Consider the following 18,494-nt stretch of genomic DNA (forward strand, 5'->3'; position numbering starts at 1 on the left):
TTAGGCTTTCACCACAGAGCCTTCTTCTTTCGAAACCACCTCAGATGATCGACCCTTTACTTCCCCTCTAGCAATAAGCATTACAAATTACTCAAACGATTAACCCTTTGTGTGGAGCAACTACTTTTCCATCTGACCTTTACACAAAAGCCAGTTGGCTTTGTGTGACATTGTACACTCGGCACTCGAAGGGTGGTGCAGGCTTCCCACTGCTCGTTTCTGAGCGTGAGGACACAAACACTTCCGTGCCTTTTATGTAGGAAAATCCCAGCGCAGGGACTGGGGCTCGGGCGCCAGGATTTGCCAAGGGGAAGAAAAGTCAGATCGGGGCTAATGGAGGAAGCAGGCGCAGACAGAGCCCTGACGCTGCCCTCGGAGCGCTCAGCCAGACAGAGCTGGAGCTCGCTCACAGGCGGCCGGGCAGACAGACAGACAGACAGAGCCCCGCCACTCCCAGAAGCTCACGCAGACAGAGCCCTACCCCCAGAAGCAGACAGATAGACAGACACAGCCCCACTCCCAGAAGCTCACACAGGCAGACAAAGCCCCGCCCCCGAAAACTCACACAATCTTTTCACAGCCCGACCACGCCCAGGCGCTCGCACGGACAGACAGAGCCCCACCCCGAGAAGCGGGGACAGACGGACAGACACAGCCCCGCCACCCCGCGACGCGCACACACGCAGCCGGGCGGCGGGAAGCGGCTGGCGCGGGGCGGGGCAGGGCGGGCGGCTGTTTTGCAAGGCCGGAGAGTCCCGGAGCAGCTGGGGCCGCAAGCGGCGAAGGCGGGTCCCTCCTGCCTGTCCGTGAAGCTCGGAAGGACCCGCCCGCGGTGCCCCGGGGCACCGGCCGGGTGTTGCCGCCGCTCGCCCCTTTCCGGGACCACATGACGTGCCCCCGGGACGGGACATGGCTGGGCCGGGGCACCGCTCCGCGGGGAAGCCGCTGCTGGTGAAAATAGTGATGGCCGGGGAGTCCTGCGTGGGGAAAACCTCCATCGTGAGGAGGTACACGGAGCCCAGCCCGGCCGGGCCGCCCCCCGCCGCCTCTTACATCGCCACCGTCGGTGAGTGACACGGAGCCAGCGCCCGGGTCCCGGCAGCCCACACTGATACGCCCCCGCATTCACACCCTCACCGACTGCCCTACGCCCCCTGCATTCACACCCCGACACACACTTCTATACACTGCCCTACGCCCCCTGCAGTCACACCCCGACACACACTTCTATACGCTGCCCTACGCCCCCTGCAGTCACACCCCGACACACACATCTATACACTGCCCTACGCCCCCTGCAGTCACACCCCGACACACACTTCTGTACACTGCCCTACGCCCCCTGCAGTCACACCCCGACACACACTTCTGTACGCTGCCCTACGCCCCCTGCAGTCACACCCCGACACACACTTCTGTACGCTGCCCTACGCCCCCTGCAGTCACACCCCGACACACACTTCTATACACTGCCCTACGCCCCCTGCAGTCACACCCCGACACACACTTCTATACACTGCCCTACGCCCCCTGCAGTCACACCCCGACACACACTTCTATACACTGCCCTACGCCCCCTGCAGTCACACCCCGACACACACTTCTGTACACTGCCCTACGCCCCCTGCAGTCACACTCCGATACACACATCTATACACTGCCCTGCGCCCCCTGCAGTCACACCCCCACAGGCTGACACCTGAATTCACACCCTGACACACTTTATTCACACCCTGACAGGCTGACACCCACACATTCACACCCTGACACACAGATATTCACACCTTGGCAGACTGTCTCTCACACTCTTTCACACTGCACAAATATTTATTTGTATCTTCAAGACCGACTTTTATTCATTTGCAGTCTTCACTAAATTAGACATTTAAACACTGATGGTGAGGACCTAAATAGGGGGAAATGCATGGTTCTGTCTTTCCACTCCAAATCTTCCTCATACCAGCTGTCATGTGTTGGCATTAATTAATATGATATCTGTGATGTCCTCCTGTTGGCCTTAAAATTATTATTTATTTATTTAAAAAATGTTATTGCATTAGTGCCTAGAGAATTTAAATAAGGACTTGTTTACACTTACCAGAGGATCCATGAATGGTGATCGATGCATCTGCGGTTGATTTAGCAGATCTAGTGAACAGCCGCTAATTCAACTGCAGATCACTCTCCCGTCAACTCATGTACTACACCAGATCGAGAAGAGTAGGGGGAGTCAATGGGAGAGACATAAGTAGATCTAAGCTATTCACTTAACTCAAATTATGTAGCTTAGGTCTTGGCTACGCTACAGGGGAAATTCAATCTAAGTCAAGGCCCCATTGCGCTAGGTACCGTACACACACACAGAAAATGATACTCCCTGCTCCAAAGAAGTTACAATCTAAAATAAAATGCGTAGTTCCTTCACCTTTAATGATAGGTACAAAGTTAAAATCCTTTCCATTTATTTTACTGACCTTGTAGGTAATGATTTGTCAGGCATAGTGTCTCCAAGAGAATCTCTTCTTCTTCCATAGGTGTGGATGGCTGTGTTTGTAATTGCCTTATTTCATGTGCTGTTTAGTGGAAACTTATAGAAAAAGTGTGCAGAGAAACCTGCATGTTCCAGCAGCTCTGCATATGCCCTGGACCAGCAGTTCTCAAACTTTAGCGGATCCCCTTTTCATTTTAAAACTTTCAGGGACCTCCAAGCCCCCCAGCTCAGCCTTATGACCCGCCACCACTCCATCTCTTCCTCTAAGGCCCCACCCCCACCTCTTTCCGACCCTGCTCCACCTCTGCACCTCTTCTTCCTTGCCTCTCCCCCCTCCCAACCCCCGAGCATGCTCCGTCCCCGTTCCTCTCTTTCCCTCCCAGTGCCTCCTGCATGCCCCTGAACAGTTGTTCCTCAGCATGGAGGAGGGAGGGGGAGGAGTTGATCAGCAAGGCTGGAGGCCCGGGACATGATTCTGCCCCCTCCCCAAGTGTCCTGTCCCTGCTCCTCCCCATCACTCCCAGGGCCTCCTCCATGCCCCTGAACAGCTGTTCTCCAGCATGCAGGAGGCACTGGGAGGGAGAGAGAGGAGTTGATCAGTGGGACTGGCAGCCCCAAACATGATTCCTCCCCCGAGCGCATCCCGTCCCCGCTCCTCACCCTACCTTCCAGCGCCTCCTGCATACTGCTGAACAGCTGTTCCCCGGCATGCAGGAGGCACTGGGAGGGAGGGGGAGAAGTTGATCAGCAGGGCCGGCAGACCCACTGGGGTTTTCTCGGTCTGTGGACCCCAGTTTGAGAAATGCTGCCCTAGACCATCCCTGACCGGTGTTCTTATTGAAAGCCTCATACAGTTATTACCCTTATTAGGAATGTTGACGAGTACCTTTCTCCTCCATTGATATTGATTTAAATATGAATATTTATTGGTTTAAATATGAATACTTAATGTAAGTGAGGATGTCAGAATCTGGCCCTATGAGAGTTGGGTGAATTTGGCCCAGTTTCTAACTCCCTTACTTAAGTTGAGTAGTATCCTACTCTGCAAGTCATTCCATTGAAACCTATACGAATAAGGATAGCAGAGCCTATCAGAAAGGGAGGTGTCGGATAGCGAAATTGACCGTTGAAACCTGTAATAATGATGGAACGTACATCATTCCTTTGGGATACCTGTGAAAGTGAATGTCTGCTTTCATGATGATACCTAATATTGGAAGTGCGCTCATGCCCCTCAGACTTTTTTCTCAAACAGATGGAATTTCTGGTACTCTACCTCTGTTCACTCAAGAATCAAAAGCTACTGTGTATCACAAAACTGATCATATTAAAAGTGTATTTTCAAAAGTCAAGTCTTATGTGGTTTTCAAAAACTTTTAAGAAAGTTTTATGTCCCATTCATGCTTTAAGCAAATTATCCAAATCTGAATAATGATTATTTGCATCTGGTTTCAAAATCCCAGGCAGGTCAATTTTGTGGTATACATTGGCCCTAGATTTTTAAAATCAGTGGGCTGCGCTGGTGATAAGTGCCAGACTAACAGTATTGGCAATGGAAGCCTCCTGTCCAGAAAAGTGCAATGCAGGAAGCAACAGTTTAAATTTCTGCAGCAGCTTCCCAATTTGGCCTCAACTGTATCCTGGAGGGACAGTTTCCAGGGATGATAGAGCAGTTCAGACTTTGTCCATCTAGTCTTCTGTCTCTTTACTGAGTCTACCAACAAGAGTAGTAATTTTGATGTGAACATATGTCTGGTACAGTCTTGACTGAGAGCTTTCCTTTGTTGCAGCGCATTGCACACTCATCTGAAGGCCATGAATGGCTATTAATCATTACCTATCTGTCTGGAATTTCAACTGGAAGTGAAGTAAAAGGTCCGTACCAGTACTCTCAGATATTTAGTCCCTTAGGAATTTGAGTTTTTGATGGGATTGTGTGTCATCAGCTTACCTTTATTCAGAGATAAAGATAGTAGTCACAGAAGAAAAAAGATGGGAGGGGAGCTGTTGAGGGTCGCTTTTTTTGTCACGGCAACTAGGCATTCCATGTTGCTGCAAGTAAGCCTGGTAAGACTCCAAAAAAAAGTGTCTTGTAGCTGTTGTTAATAGACTCTACTTGTTGAAACTTTCTAAAATTATATATTTTAGAAAATGAAAACATGCTTTCACGGTAAATTTTCATTGAAAGCATTTTATGCAGCACTTAAACGCTCAAGGATGGTTGCCCTTCCTTGTTAGAAAAAAAGGAGAACTTGTGGCACCTTAGAGACTAACAAATTTATTTGAGCATAAGCTTTCGTGAGCTGCAGCTCACTTAGGATATAGATATTCAGGCCTGTCTGTAAAGGCCTATATGCTAAGAATTTAGGTGTATTCTTATCACTTCGCTAGTTATAGAGGAAGAAAAGAAAGAATCAAAATCACTGTCTGCTGGTGTAAGGGCCTTCTCTTACTGTCAGGTTTCAGAGTAACAGCCATGATAGTCTGTATTCGCAAAATGAAAAGGAGTACTTGTGGCACCTTAGAGACTAACCAATTTATTTGAGCATAAGCTTTCGTGAGGCCCTGTTCTTAGGCTACGGCCTTTGGCTAAGCGGCAGAGGCAGCCATAAGCTGGGAAGCGAACGGTCACATCCTCACATTCCAAACTCGTCACATTGACAGAAGGCAATCTGGGGCTGTTAGAAAGGTGATCTGATCTATCACCTCCAGAGAAAGGGAAGAGCCTAGAGGGTGTAAAAGGGTTTTTGATAGTTTTCTGTTCAGTAAGAAGAAAAGGAGTACTTGTGGCACCTTAGAGACTAACCAATTTGTGCCACAAGTACTCCTTTTCTTTTTTGCAAATACAGACTAACACGGCTGTTACTCTGAAACCTGTTCAGTAAGGACTCCCTTATCAATAGCTGGGATGTGAAATCCTCATTTCTGTGTTGTTCTATCATTGTAGTCCCCATTTCCCTATTGTTTGTATAATCACTGTCTGGTTCTGTGATTGTTTCTGTCTGCTGTATAATTAAGTTTGCTGGGTGTAAACTAATTAAAGTGGTGGGATATAATTGGTTAAATGCATGTTACAATATGTTAGGATTGGTTAGTTAAATTTCAGTAAAATGATTGGTTAAGGTATAGCTAAGCAGAACGCAAGTTTTACTATATAGTCTGCAGTCAATCAGGAAATAAGCAGGGGGAATGGGAACAGGGAATGGGGGTGGGGAAATTGGAATCATGTTTTGCTAAGGGGGGGGAAACGGGAACAGGGACAGAGGCAAGGTTCTGTGGTGTCAGAACTGGGAAGGGGGACACTAAGGAAGGAAACTGGAATCATGCTTGCTGGAAGTTCACCGCAATAAACATTGAACTGTTTGCACCTTTGGACTTCGCGTATTGTTGCTCTCTGTTCATGCGAGAAGGACTAGGGAAGTAAGCGGGTGAAGGAATAAGCCCCCTAACATTCCTCCTCTTCAGTTATACAGTTTGGGTGAATTATAAGCAGTTTTATAATTAAACTTAGACGGATCATAAGGCAGATGCATCATATTGAAAATAGCACACTATAAAGAATAACTTTTTATTTAAACAATGGCACAGGATAGAAAGCCATAGGGAAAGCCTATGAACAAAAAAAAATCTTGTGTACAAGTGAACATGAAGCTTCTGCACAGTACTTATTTATTATAGGTATGAAATAAGTTGTTATCCTAGGTATTGTCTTCTTGACGGTGCTATGTGCTTCTATGTGGGAAAATATTTGTGGAGATCTTGGTTCTAAAAAGGTGAAGCTTCCACTTATTTGGGGAAGGGAAAGAACAGAAGGGAAGGAACAGACAATTGTACTTTGAATTTCTGTTCAAAGGGATGCATTCAAGTTCCACTTTTTGGGGGAAGGGAAGTAGCAGACAGTTGAAAGCGTCCCTTTGAACAGAAATTCAAAATACAAGTTCCACTTTTTGGGGGTAGGGAAGGAGCAGAAAATTGTATTTTGAATTTCTGTTCAAAGGGACACATTCAAGAGTGTGTGCATGTCTGTAACCTTTTTTGTCCTTGTTTTGTTACGCGTAAATTACTGAAATCTCCTTTCAGACAGGAGTTTGTTTTTCTCTAGGTTTGCAAATTGGTTTATATCATTGTGACACAGAAACTCCCTGGGAGCTGCCACCTGATGTGCCAAGCTTTCCTGCCCAGTCAGCTTAGGACTTCAGTGCCCTGCCTGGTTTGAGCCAGACCCACTAGCCTGCTCCAAACCCAGACCCAGGCCTGAACCACGTCCCCTAACAGCTGTAGGCTTAACTGAAAGCAGCTTACAGAAGTGTTCCTGTCCTTGACAGGGGTCCAAACCCTGAATAAATCCGTTTTACCCTGTACAAAGCTGTCTTACTGAGTCCCTTGCTTGTGGAGATCATCAACACCTCTCTTAGAGAGTCTATTGCTTTGAAGGAAGCAATAATGCAGCCTTTGCTCAAAAAGATGTTTCGTGATGCTGACACGCTTGCTAATTACTGATCAGTAACAAATCTTCACTTCTTGGATAAGACTGTGGAGAATCTTGTAGTGGAACAACTCTCACATTATCTAGGTGCCACTAACCTCCGTGACCCATGTCAATCTGGGTGTATAGACCTGACTTTGTCACAGAGTCCGTGATCTCCTCCTGGCAGTAGATGATGATGAGGTGTTCGTGCTGGTGGTATTAGATCTGTCAGCTGCCTTCGATACCACTGATCGTGGTATGCTGGTGACTCCTCTGCATAATCTGACAGGAGTGGATAGGGCTGCTCTTCAGCGGCTTTGCTCTTTTCTTTCAGAGAGGTCTTAGTGGATAGTTGTGGGCTATTGCTTCTCCTCTCAGCTCTCAAATGTGAGGTCTCGCAGGATGCCATTCTGTCATCCCTCCTGTTCATATATGGGTCATTTAGGAGGGTTAGTGAGGAGGGATGGGGTGCAGTGTCATCACTATGCTGTTAGATTAACTGTAGGTCTGGCTAGTCTGATCTGGACAGTGCGGTTCAATGCCTCAGCCAATGTCTAGTTGAGATGAGGGCACGGATGAGACCAGGCTAGCTGAACCTCACCCAGATAAGACCAATGATGGGTTGGGAAAAGCCTCTGGAAGAGATGGAAGAGGTAACATCACCGCCTTTGACTGAAGGAATAATCTGCCTTTAGTTACTAGTGTTGCAATTTAGGGGTGACTTTAGACTCCCAGCTGCTGTTTGACAATCATATTACATCCATCCAAATGCATCTGATGAAGTGAGCTGTAGCTCACGAAAGCTTATGCTCAAATAAATTTGTTAGTCTCTAAGGTGCCACAAATCCTCCTTTTCATATTACAGCAGTGACCCAGTCAGCTTTTTGGCTAGGAAGTTACGACCTTTTCTTTCAGATGCAGAGTTGCCACTGTTTTACCCGTGCTTTTGTTACGTGAGGATTAGCATATTGTAATGTGATGCATGAGATTACACCTTAAATTTAAAACCATTTGAAGACTAAAGATTGTGCAGAACGTATCTGATCGCTTCTTGAGTGGGGCACTGGTTGCCCGTTGGTCTTTAGCTATGGCCTATGAAGCCGTTAATAGCCTTGGACCTGTCTACCTGAGGGATTGCCTCTCTCCGCATGCCATACTGCCACAGCTGTGGTCAGTAGAGGTGTCCAGGCTGGATCCCCCTCTTTATAAGAGAGCAGGATAGTTGGGGGGCATTCTCTGTGAAGATTCTCTGGAACTTGCTTCCTCTCTTGACCTGAAATAGCCTGAATTTGGTGACTTTCTGGGCATGCTGTAAAAGGCACCTGGTAGAGAGGGGTTTTGGAAAGGGCTGAGAGTATGCTTCCTAGATGCTGAAGGGTGTGTGTGTGGGTGATTGGCTGGCTGATTTTCTGTGGAACTGATTATTTTAAAGCTGATGAGTTTTAATTGAGTTGTATTTATTGTATACTTAATTATGTTAGTTCTCCTGGAACCTTGAATAGGCATTTTATTATTTAAATATAAAGAAAGAATGAATCATAAATACTGGGTTTTATCACATTCCAGGTTTTATATGATGAATCCAAAGAAGAAAATACAAGCTCCTGTTTTCAAATAACTTTTATCTCTGGGCTGGTGATCAATGTTAGTTTTGTTATGTTGATCACATTATATAATACATTGGCCTAAAACCATCTGAAATATGTGAGCTATCTTTGGCACTATATTTTTCATTTTTCTTGTCTTTTCAATTTGCTAAGTTTGCTTGAAACTTCATATAAAGACATGAACAATTCATGCATGCAGTACATATTGACTTCTGTTGTTCGCTAACGTTCATTGACCTTTTTAGGTCAATACATTTAAGTTGACTTAAGAAGTCAATATGCCTTATTTTAATTTAGATTACATTTTGGTCTGATTCAGCAGTCTCTAGTTCCTTTTTTATATGTAAAATCTCTCGTCAATTTATTATTTAAAATATATTTCAAATAAGAACTGTTTTACTGTAGGGCTGGAATTGCCTTGCTGGGTTATAATTTTTTTAAAGTATTCCCAACTCAGTGTTTTGAAAGTGACCTTCCAAACCTCCACCACATATCATGTCCCTGTCAAGTGCTGTAACATCTGCTGTAGAAAGCTAAACAAACAAACCAAATTCTATAAGTGGTTCTTTGAAATGCAATTTTCTTCAATTTTGTAGATTGCCTGATTGGCGCATATAAGCCTGATTGGAGCATATAAGCATGTTTGGGTAAAATTATATTTCCAGCCACCTTTACTAATTTCTTCAGGAAAGTTTCACATAAAATTTACTACAGCTACCAATTGTATTATTTCTTTTTTCCCTTCCATTAAAGTTTTAGTGAGAATTTTCATCAGCTGAAGGGCATGACCCACATGATAATTTAAACTTCTCCACCCAAATAGCCACCCCCCACACCAACTTTTAGTACTAAGTAGAATCTTGCATCTGAAGGCTTATCCTGCAGTCTGCTATAAGATGCATTTAGAAGTTAAAAGAAGGGAGATTTTCTGGTATTTTGCCATTTTATTGCACTTTTGTGAAAGTTTGCCTTTGATAGAGTTAGGCAGCAAGGTTCAAGTAGGAATCAAAATGATGATTCTAACATCAAATTGTTGATTTTTCCGAGAACTTGCATTGGAACATTTAGATTGTATGTAAAGCACAGAAGCAGAAGAATAGTGGTACTTTTATCTTTACGCTGTCAAATATTTTATCTGGTTAAAACCATAAGAAAAAAAACAAAAGCTTCCTAACATTGTTAATCTTTCTGACCTACAAAATGAAAGTTCCTTATTGATATATCATCAGCCCTTTGATAGACTGGGTTATTTTTCTATCCTCTTGCAGCACAGTAAATTGATAACAGAATCATCAAACATTAATCTGAAAGGAAGGGCTTTTGAAAAAACATGTCTTTGTGTTTGTCAGGCAATAATTGAAATTCAGCAAACTTTCCATTGTTGGGGGTGTGACTAGCATTCTCTTATAAACCACCTCTGCAGGGGACCAGATTGGTGGGAAAATGTGATGGTAGTCTTCCATGCTCTGCCCATAAAATAAGCTTCACATACATGACATACTGTTCACAATAGAGTGTGCAGATGTTCAAATATAACTGTGGAGTGGAGTCTGATTACTCCCATGGGCTCTGCTGGGCTCGGCTTCCCCTCAATGAAGCTCTTGCGTCCTGCTGAGCTTCTTGATATTGGCTCCCCCTTGAGCAACGTCATGTACCACCAGGCTCTGCCGTGTTTCTTTAGCTTGGCTTCTTGATTTGGGAAGGGGGGGAAGTAGTGGTGTCTCTCAGTCCCACTTGCATGTGGTGTCAAACTGAGCTGTCACTCACAGTAGCTAGTATATATCTTAACAGTAATAAGATCGGATCCGATGAAGTGAGCTGTAGCTCACGAAAGCTTATGCTCAAATAAATTGGTTAGTCTCTAAGGTGCCACAAGTACTCCTTTTCTTTAGCCAGACTAACATGGCTGTTACTGTTGCCGGCACCCAGTGCCAAGAGGCTAAACAACAGCTGAAGTTGGTTCGTTACCTGGTGTGCTACACCCAATAATCACAACGGGGTGGAGAAGCAGAAAAGTTTATTTGAAGCTTCAAATAGATACCGGGAGATTTGAATCTCAAATCCTGTACACAGAGCAGGAAGTTACACAGGCTTTTATACATCCTTTTTCCCAGCATACTTATCCAATAGCAAGCTGCCCCAAGTATCCATATAGCCAGCCAATCCAGTTCCCAGCTAGTTCCCTGGTTCTCTGTATCATTTATTAAACTATACATAAAGCTGCTTTATTCAGCATTGTTCTTCCATATCTGCCCTGTGTGGCCTTGGTTAGTTTCAGGCAGTCTGACTCTGCAACATATTGTTGCAGATTCTCAGCATAACTGCTGTGTGTGCCTCCAGGCGGGGGGGCCAAGGACACTTGGGCCTAGTACGCAGAGCTGCTGCGAGTGCTTCCAGGCGGGAGGGGGGCCAAGGACACCTGGGCCTAGTGCGAGGGGGCTTCATTGACACTCGTGGTCTTCCATCCCCTCGAGTTACCTAGTGGCCATGCCCCAGTGTCCCCAACACTAACATGGCTGTTACTCTGAAACCTATCTTAACAATGAGATCTCCTTTCTTTTATGGTTTAGTGAGCAGTGAGTTAACCGCATTGACGTAAAGTATTATCATTGATATCTGTGTTAGTACCCATTGAGATGAATGGTACAGATCACATTTCTCGGAGCTATGGATTCAGGTTCTGCAAATGTAGGTAGATGTCACTGCATCATTTACACTTGGGTCATATTTTTGAAGTTACCTTAGCAACCATAACAGCTAGAGGCTTGTTTTTGTTTTTAAATGAAAGCTTAAAGCTTGTCTACGTGAACATTTAGTACACTAGCAGTCGCACACACTAAGGAACTGTTAATGCACAGCAGCAAGATCCACATGGACAGTTAGTGCATGGCAGGCTAGTCCAGGGTAGATTCACACCCAGGCTTGCCACGTACTAAATGTTCGCATAAAGAAGCTCTTGGATTATAGAGAACATAAACCAGCATGAAGGAGGTGCAGGTATGCCAGTCCACTGTTTGTGTGCTGAATCTAAGCTCTGCCCCTCTGTCTAAAACACAGATTTCACCAGCACAGAAACCACAAATGTGACTTTTTCATGTTCCTTTTCTATCAGAGGAGAGTTATTTTAGGAAAATTACAAAGGACAGTTTTGTTCTATTTTGGAATCATCAAAGTTAAGAGAGATTTCTAGAATTATGGCTATTAGCCCACAGCTAAGGGATAAGAAGAAATTTACAAATTGAAGACTATAGAAGACAGACTATTAAGGCTATTCTTCCAAGACAGTCTAAAGATGCTGCTGATTTTACTTCTGAAAAAAAAAGGAGCTGTGGTACAACAGTTCACGAATATAGCAGGCATAGACTATTGAGTACTGTAGATTCTGATAGCTTGAGGCTTGACTCATGAGCATTAAATAAGATAACTTGCAGTTGAAGGTGTCCTCTAGGGCAGTGGTCTCCAAAGTGGGGTGCGCGCACGACAATCGATTGGGGGGCACAGCAGGAGGAGCACCGCTGGAGGGGAAAAAAAAGGGGGGGCGGCCCTGAGTCCTCCGGCCCATGGAGGAGCAGGGGCACCCGCGCAGCCAGCGGCCTGAAAGAAGCGGCACTTTCCCCTTCAAAGCCGGCTGGAGAGAAGCGGTGCTTTGAAGGGGAGAGCGCCGCTTCTCTCCGGCCGCTGGCTGCACGGCTGCCCCTGCTCCTCCTGAGTCCTCCAGCCCGTGCTCGCAGGGCCGCATTCCGAAAGGGGCTTTAGAGCTGCAGGCCAGGGCTCCGGGGCCCCCTTAGCCCAGGGCCCTGAAGCCCCTAAAGCCCCTGCGTTCCGGGTGGCCCTGCCTGCCGGGAGGAGGGGGGGCAGCTCCCAGAATCATGGCCATGGGGGTGGTGCTGCGCTGTGCAGAGCCACCTGCACCCCGCGCCCCAACAGGAGCTGCCCCAGGTAAGTGCTCTGCACCTTCTGCCTGCCCTGGCCCTGAGCCTCCTCCTGCACCCCCACCCTGAGTGCCCTCCCGCACCCTAACTCCCTCCCAGACCTCGCACCCTACCGTGAGCGCCTGCTGTATCGCAAAGTGTTAAACCAAGATTTTCAAAAATCATAAAGCATATTCAATCACATTGCTCTCTCTAAAAATATTATTAATTTTTTTTAGTGAGAGCAGAAAGGTTTTTTGTACCGTTAATAAATAAAAAAATATTTTTAAAATATTGTTTATTTCATCTTTATCTCATTGTTTTTTAATTTGTATTTTTTATGTATGTTTTATAATTTACACAATATATTAGTACAGTAGTACATGTATATAATTTATACATAAATAAATATACATATATTGGGGGTGCGTGCTCAAAAAAATTTTACTGATGGGGTGCGCGATCAAAAAAGTTTGGAGACTGCTGCTCTAGGGTTTGAAATGTAGTATAATCTCTCTTCATAAGGTTATCCTTTTATGGTGTAGGTATTTATTTATCTGTATTATGGTAGCACCAAAAACAGAGTTGCACTCTGGTTCCCAACTTCACTATGTCCATTATAACATCTCTTTATTACACTTCAACACAATGTGGACTTTTCTTGACATGCAAAAAGGGTGTACTTTTTCAGTTGTGTTAGCCCAGTCAAATTAGTGTAAACACAGTTGAAAAGCCCCATTGAGGTGTAGGCTGACATATTTGAAGTCATGTTAGCTAGGTATGTTTTAACTTAGTGAGAAGCCTAGGCTACAACATGGCCACCTAACACAACTTGAGACATGTTAACCTGCATTTTAACAGGGCTTCTCAGTTTTATTAAGCTAATTCAGCTGAGCTCATGTGCCTGAAATACATACCCTTTTGCCCATTAAGGTATTCTCCTAGTTGACTTGTAATGAATGAACAGAATGAAGAGGTTTCTCAGTGGATATTACATTTTGAGACCGAACACGGCTGCTACTCTGAAACCTGTCATTTGAAATGCTTTCTTTAAAATTTCACTGCTAAAGTCATTGAAAAAGTTGTGTAACTGCAGGGAATTATACAATCTTTTTATTTTGGACCTTCCTGCTTCAGTAGATAGCAGACTCCAGTGTGATGTTTGGAGTTTCATTTTTATTGGATTGTAAACTCCTCAAGGCAAAAAATACATTCTCCCGTACATCTGTCTGGCACCTATTTTGGGTGCTATTGTGATACTATAGGTAATGAAAAACTGGATAAGTTATAAACAAAAACATCCTTAAAGAAAACAGTATAATGGCTGCAGAGGCATTACTATACTGCAATATGACTATGTCCAAAATATGTTTCAGTACCAAAACATTTTGGATTTTGAGGCATAGACGTTTAGATGGAAGGGTAGTATAGAGGTATGGTCTTTACTTGAACTTGAATGCATGTCACTTATCTTTGTACCTAATTAATTCATTTAATTCATTTCTAGTCCTGTTGATTTAATCCTGGACACTTCTTTTCAGTAATGTTGCAGTAAAGTCTAAAGAATGGCATAGGGCGATCAAATGCCATGTAAGCATTTGTCACTAAACCTCCATGCAGCACTGCAGCACTATTATTATGGGACTGATTCCCTTAGCAGAAATTGCCAATACTGTGACAGTTTTGTGCATGGGCCATCAAACAGCTGTCATGTCACTTGCCAGCTAATGCTGGTTTGTAGCTATACTTTCCGAGTTGACCATGCACGAGTGATTGAGTATAGAACTTTGACCAGTTTGATAGTTAATTTCAATATAATTACTGATGTATATCAAGAAGAAATCTTATAGTTCTTTTTTCCCTACCTCTGTTTTGTGTATATACAATTAGTGGTTTGTTATGATTTTTGGTTGATTGGTGTGCTTCCATTTCTCTACATCCCTAAAATAACTCTTATTTACAAACAGTCTCCATAGGAAATAAATGTAATTTCAAGACATGTAACAGATTTTCTTGTTTCTTTTAGGCATTGATTTTAAAGTAAAAACAATAACATTTAATGATACAACAGTGAAACTTCAAATATGGTAAGTTATAATTTGTCCCACAGATGAAAGCCAACTAAATTATAGAACTGTACACTGTACAAAATCTTGTCCAGCTTTGGTGATTTGTCTTCCTACAGTGTAGTGATCATATTAAAACTTTCATTAGGGTGAGGAGGCCATGTTTAGAACTACTATAGTACATGTTTTTTAAAAAACAGTTATCTTAGAAACATTTAACATTAAGTTATTGTAGAATATGGATAAAATGTAAACCTATATTGCATATTTGGAAGCTTTCCATACTAAATATAAGCAACTTTATTAAAATGTTAAATTTAAAAGAAAAAGTCAGAAGATTTGGATTTAAATATTTCATTATCCTACAAACATGTATTCATAGGGCCAGGTTTAGAATTTTGAATGAAGACTAGCAAGGTGACTCTTTGGGCATCATAATCTTATTTTTACATTAAAGGGGGAGTTTTGGGATTGCGGCTGTGGTGGAGCCCAGTTATTTGTACTGAGTTCTGTATATATTTCCCTATTTTTGAGTTGCCAGCCACTAGATCTCCAATGGCTAAAGGGTTTGGATGCATTCTGGGGAGGTTTTTTTAGTCCTTGTCTACATTTAGGGTAAGATTCTTTACTGCTTATCTGAATTGCGAACACAGAACTCAGCCCAATAGGAGGAGGGGCTATGGTGGCTTTTGAGCTACTTATGCATTCACTTGATCCTGGGCTGCCCTGTAATCTCTATCATAATCTAGACAGCTCTGGAGGCCTGTCTAAATTATAGCTGCCTCCCCAGGATGCTATATGGGCCATAGTGCTGCCTGGAATCTCTGCAGCACTGCATATCATGGCCCCAGCACCATCTTAAACCTCCCACCCCAGCCTACCCCCAACATTCTCCCTTCGCCACGTCTTACAAAGGGGTGCTCAGAAAACTACATTACATGTGTCTTCTAAAGTGCCTGTGCTGGGGAAATTGTCCCCCAGCCTGATCCAATCATTTTAGAGCAGCTTTACACCACTTTACCCAGCGCAAAGGGGCAAGGGCAGGAGAGAAAACCTCACCAATGGGGTTTTAGCTCTTGTTTTCGCTATCCTAATCTAACCACACTGATGCTGAAATGCTGCCCTTCTGCAGCTTACCCAAAGTACGCTTCTGTAGTTGAAGTCTTAGTTTATTTCAATGCAAACATTCTATACCAAGGGTTGTACAAATGCGGTTACATACGTTTAATTACACTGTGATTTAAAATTTTAATGTAGACAAAACCTATTTTTTGTCTTTCTTTCAATTATTTAAGTATAGGCTCTAGAATAGTCAGCAATATTAACATAAATGCTCAAAATAGTTTGCCAGCTGTTTCCCTGCAAAATGGCACGTATTCTACCACTTTTTCCCCTTCCTCTCTCAAAAAAACAGCTCAAAATTGGGGCTGTATTGTTTAAGTTGCACTGAAAAAACACATCCATACTCTTTCAATGTATGCAGTACCAAGTGATTCCTTTCTGGTGTATTTCAGGGATACTGCTGGTCAGGAACAATTCCATACAATTAGTACTAGTTATTTTCGTGGAGCACATGGCTTTGTTCTGGTTTATGACATCACAAACTCAGACAGTTTTCAAGGTATAACAAGCTGGATGAAAGATATACACGAGGTAAGAATACCTAACTACAGTTGATATTAAAGTAACTAACATCTTTATTTCCCAAGTTACTGAACTTAATATGTTTTAATAAATAAACGAAAATTGTTATTACATCTCCGGTTAAATACTTCTTGCCTGAGTTTATTCCATTCTGGCCTTGCTTGCAGTATACCATTGTTGTAATAGATTCATAGTACTTAGAGATGAAAAAACCAAGTAGGACATCCAGACCATCTGTTTATCAATGCCAAATTGTTTTCTCCAATTTTCTTCCCCTTCCCCCACAAACACTCCCTCCCCACCCTTCTTTTGTCAAGTCTGGTTTTAAATATTTCAAGTTATGGGGCTTCCATCACCAAAGGGAAGTCTCCAATATCTAATTAGCTTTGTATCAGGAAGATCACCCCATTGTTCCTAGTTAGTCCTAGTTACCTCATCCCAGGTATCAGACTAAACAGTTCCTCTCCATTTTTCTTGATTATGCCTTTTTTGGTGTATATTATGTTCCCTTTGGATGCTTATTCAAACTATTCATATTTATCTCGTTTAATCTTTCCTCATAAAGTTCTAGCTCCTTACATTAGATTGACAGTGAAAAACAAGAATATTCCATTTAAAATATTTTCTGGGAACGTGAACAGGGTGATTGTTGTTGCAAATCAGCCTAGAAACAGCCAATTAGTGAGTCTCATAATTGAAAAACAGGAATAATAAACACTTAATCCAACTCTAGTATGCTGTCAATTTATGGAGTGTCGGGTAAAATATATTGGGCCATTCATTGTAAAATATGTATTTTTAAGCAATAACTGTTAAAACACAGGGCATTTTTGTGAGAATTAATTACTGACTGGGAGAAGAGTTCCCTCCTGTGCCAGGGCAGTAGCCCAAACAAGTCATTAATCCCCAGTAAATGCTTAGTGCCAAGGAGGTTGTTGCTACCGTAAGTTAAAAATGTGCTGGAGTGTGCAGGCAAAACCAAAGTGCAGATTTCATTACATGTATAATGCAATTACTTTGTATTTATCAAATGAATTGTTAGAGAGCTCCTGTGTTGCATGTTAGCCAGTCAAATTGGAGTGTTGAGACAATTAAAACATCCACCTTACAATTTTATTTATTTTATTTTATTTATATTCACATAATACAGATTTTAAAAGCACCTATGTATTACTCTATGCCCTTTTTACAAATATTAAAAATCACAATCCATGTAAATTACCATATTCAGTAACTTGGCCTCAATCAAAACTAACCAATAAGTATATTAATATATCACATTATAAGTGATATTGTGTTTGTACTCCAATTATACTAACAGTGTACTAAGTATGTATCTTCTTTAGTACAGAATTTATTATTACTGTTCAAGTGAGTTCAAGACATACAAGAACTTTAATATTTAGACTATTCTAACATTCAGATCTAAAGGTAACTTAATACTCTACAGTACATGCAAAGCTGTAGAGAGAGATTCTCAAGGAAGACTACCAAAAATTTAATTTAGAAAGTCACTACATGTTCAATACAGATGGGGCTACATCAGAACTGTTGAGCAGTGGTTCTCAAACTAGGGCCGCTGCTTGTTCAGGAAAAGCCCCTGGTGGGCCAGGTCGGTTTGTTTACCTGCCGCGTCCGCAGGTGCGGCCGATCACGGCTTCCACTGGCCGCGGTTCACCTCTCCAGGCCAATGGGGGCTGCAGGAAGGGCGGCTAGCATATCCCTTGGCCTGCCCCGCTGCTTGCTGAGGTGGAGTAATTATATCAACGGGAGACTGCTCTCCCCTTGGCATAGCATGTCTTCACCAGACGCCCTATAGTGGTGCAGCTGCATCAGTGTGCTGATGTATCACTGTAGTGTTGACTTGCCCAGACTCTGTGCTGCAGGGAGGTGCCTATCTCTCTATGCAATCCACAACCAGGAACCCCCTTTTCTGGAACCAGGTGGCTTAGGTGCTAACTCATTCTTGCAAGAATGAATTAGGCACCTGCCTAACTCCACACAAAGTGGCTGCTGAGAGGAAAAGAAGGACCCCTCTCATAGCATTTTTCCAAATGGTGAGGGTACTCACCTGGAATGTTTCAGAGTAACAGCCGTGTTAGTCTGTATTCGCAAAAAGAAAAGGAGTACTTGTAGCACCTTAGAGACTAACCAATTTATTTGAGCATGAGCTTTCGTGAGCTACAGCTCACTTCATCAGATGTATACCGTGGAAACTGCAGCAGACTTTATATACACACAGAGATCATGAAACAATACCTCCTCCCACCCCACTGTCCTGCTGGTAATAGCTTATCTAAAGTGATC

At 43.3% G+C, this 18,494-nt stretch overlaps 1 protein-coding gene across 3 annotated transcripts in view; it reads left to right on the top strand.

Moving 5' to 3' along the window:
* The first annotated feature begins 355 nt into the window (after positions 1 to 355).
* The window catches only part of LOC125632412 (ras-related protein Rab-10), a 46,306-nt gene continuing 28,167 nt past the window's right edge, over positions 356 to 18,494 (top strand). Inside the window, exons 1-3 of one of the 3 annotated variants that reach the window (XR_007355295.2) lie at positions 356 to 1,066; positions 14,504 to 14,564; positions 16,058 to 16,196. Coding sequence is in view for 2 of the 3 variants with exons in the window: in XM_048840554.2 (XP_048696511.1) it covers positions 910 to 1,066; positions 14,504 to 14,564; positions 16,058 to 16,196 (357 nt within the window). In the remaining variant the exon portion in view is untranslated. The remainder of the gene's footprint in view (positions 1,067 to 14,503; positions 14,565 to 16,057; positions 16,197 to 18,494) is intronic. The other 2 variants (XM_048840554.2, XM_048840555.2) reach the window with 2 other exon arrangements.

Source organism: Caretta caretta, chromosome 2 (assembly GCF_965140235.1).
Source record: "Caretta caretta isolate rCarCar2 chromosome 2, rCarCar1.hap1, whole genome shotgun sequence".
NCBI classification, from domain to species: Eukaryota; Metazoa; Chordata; order Testudines; family Cheloniidae; genus Caretta; species Caretta caretta.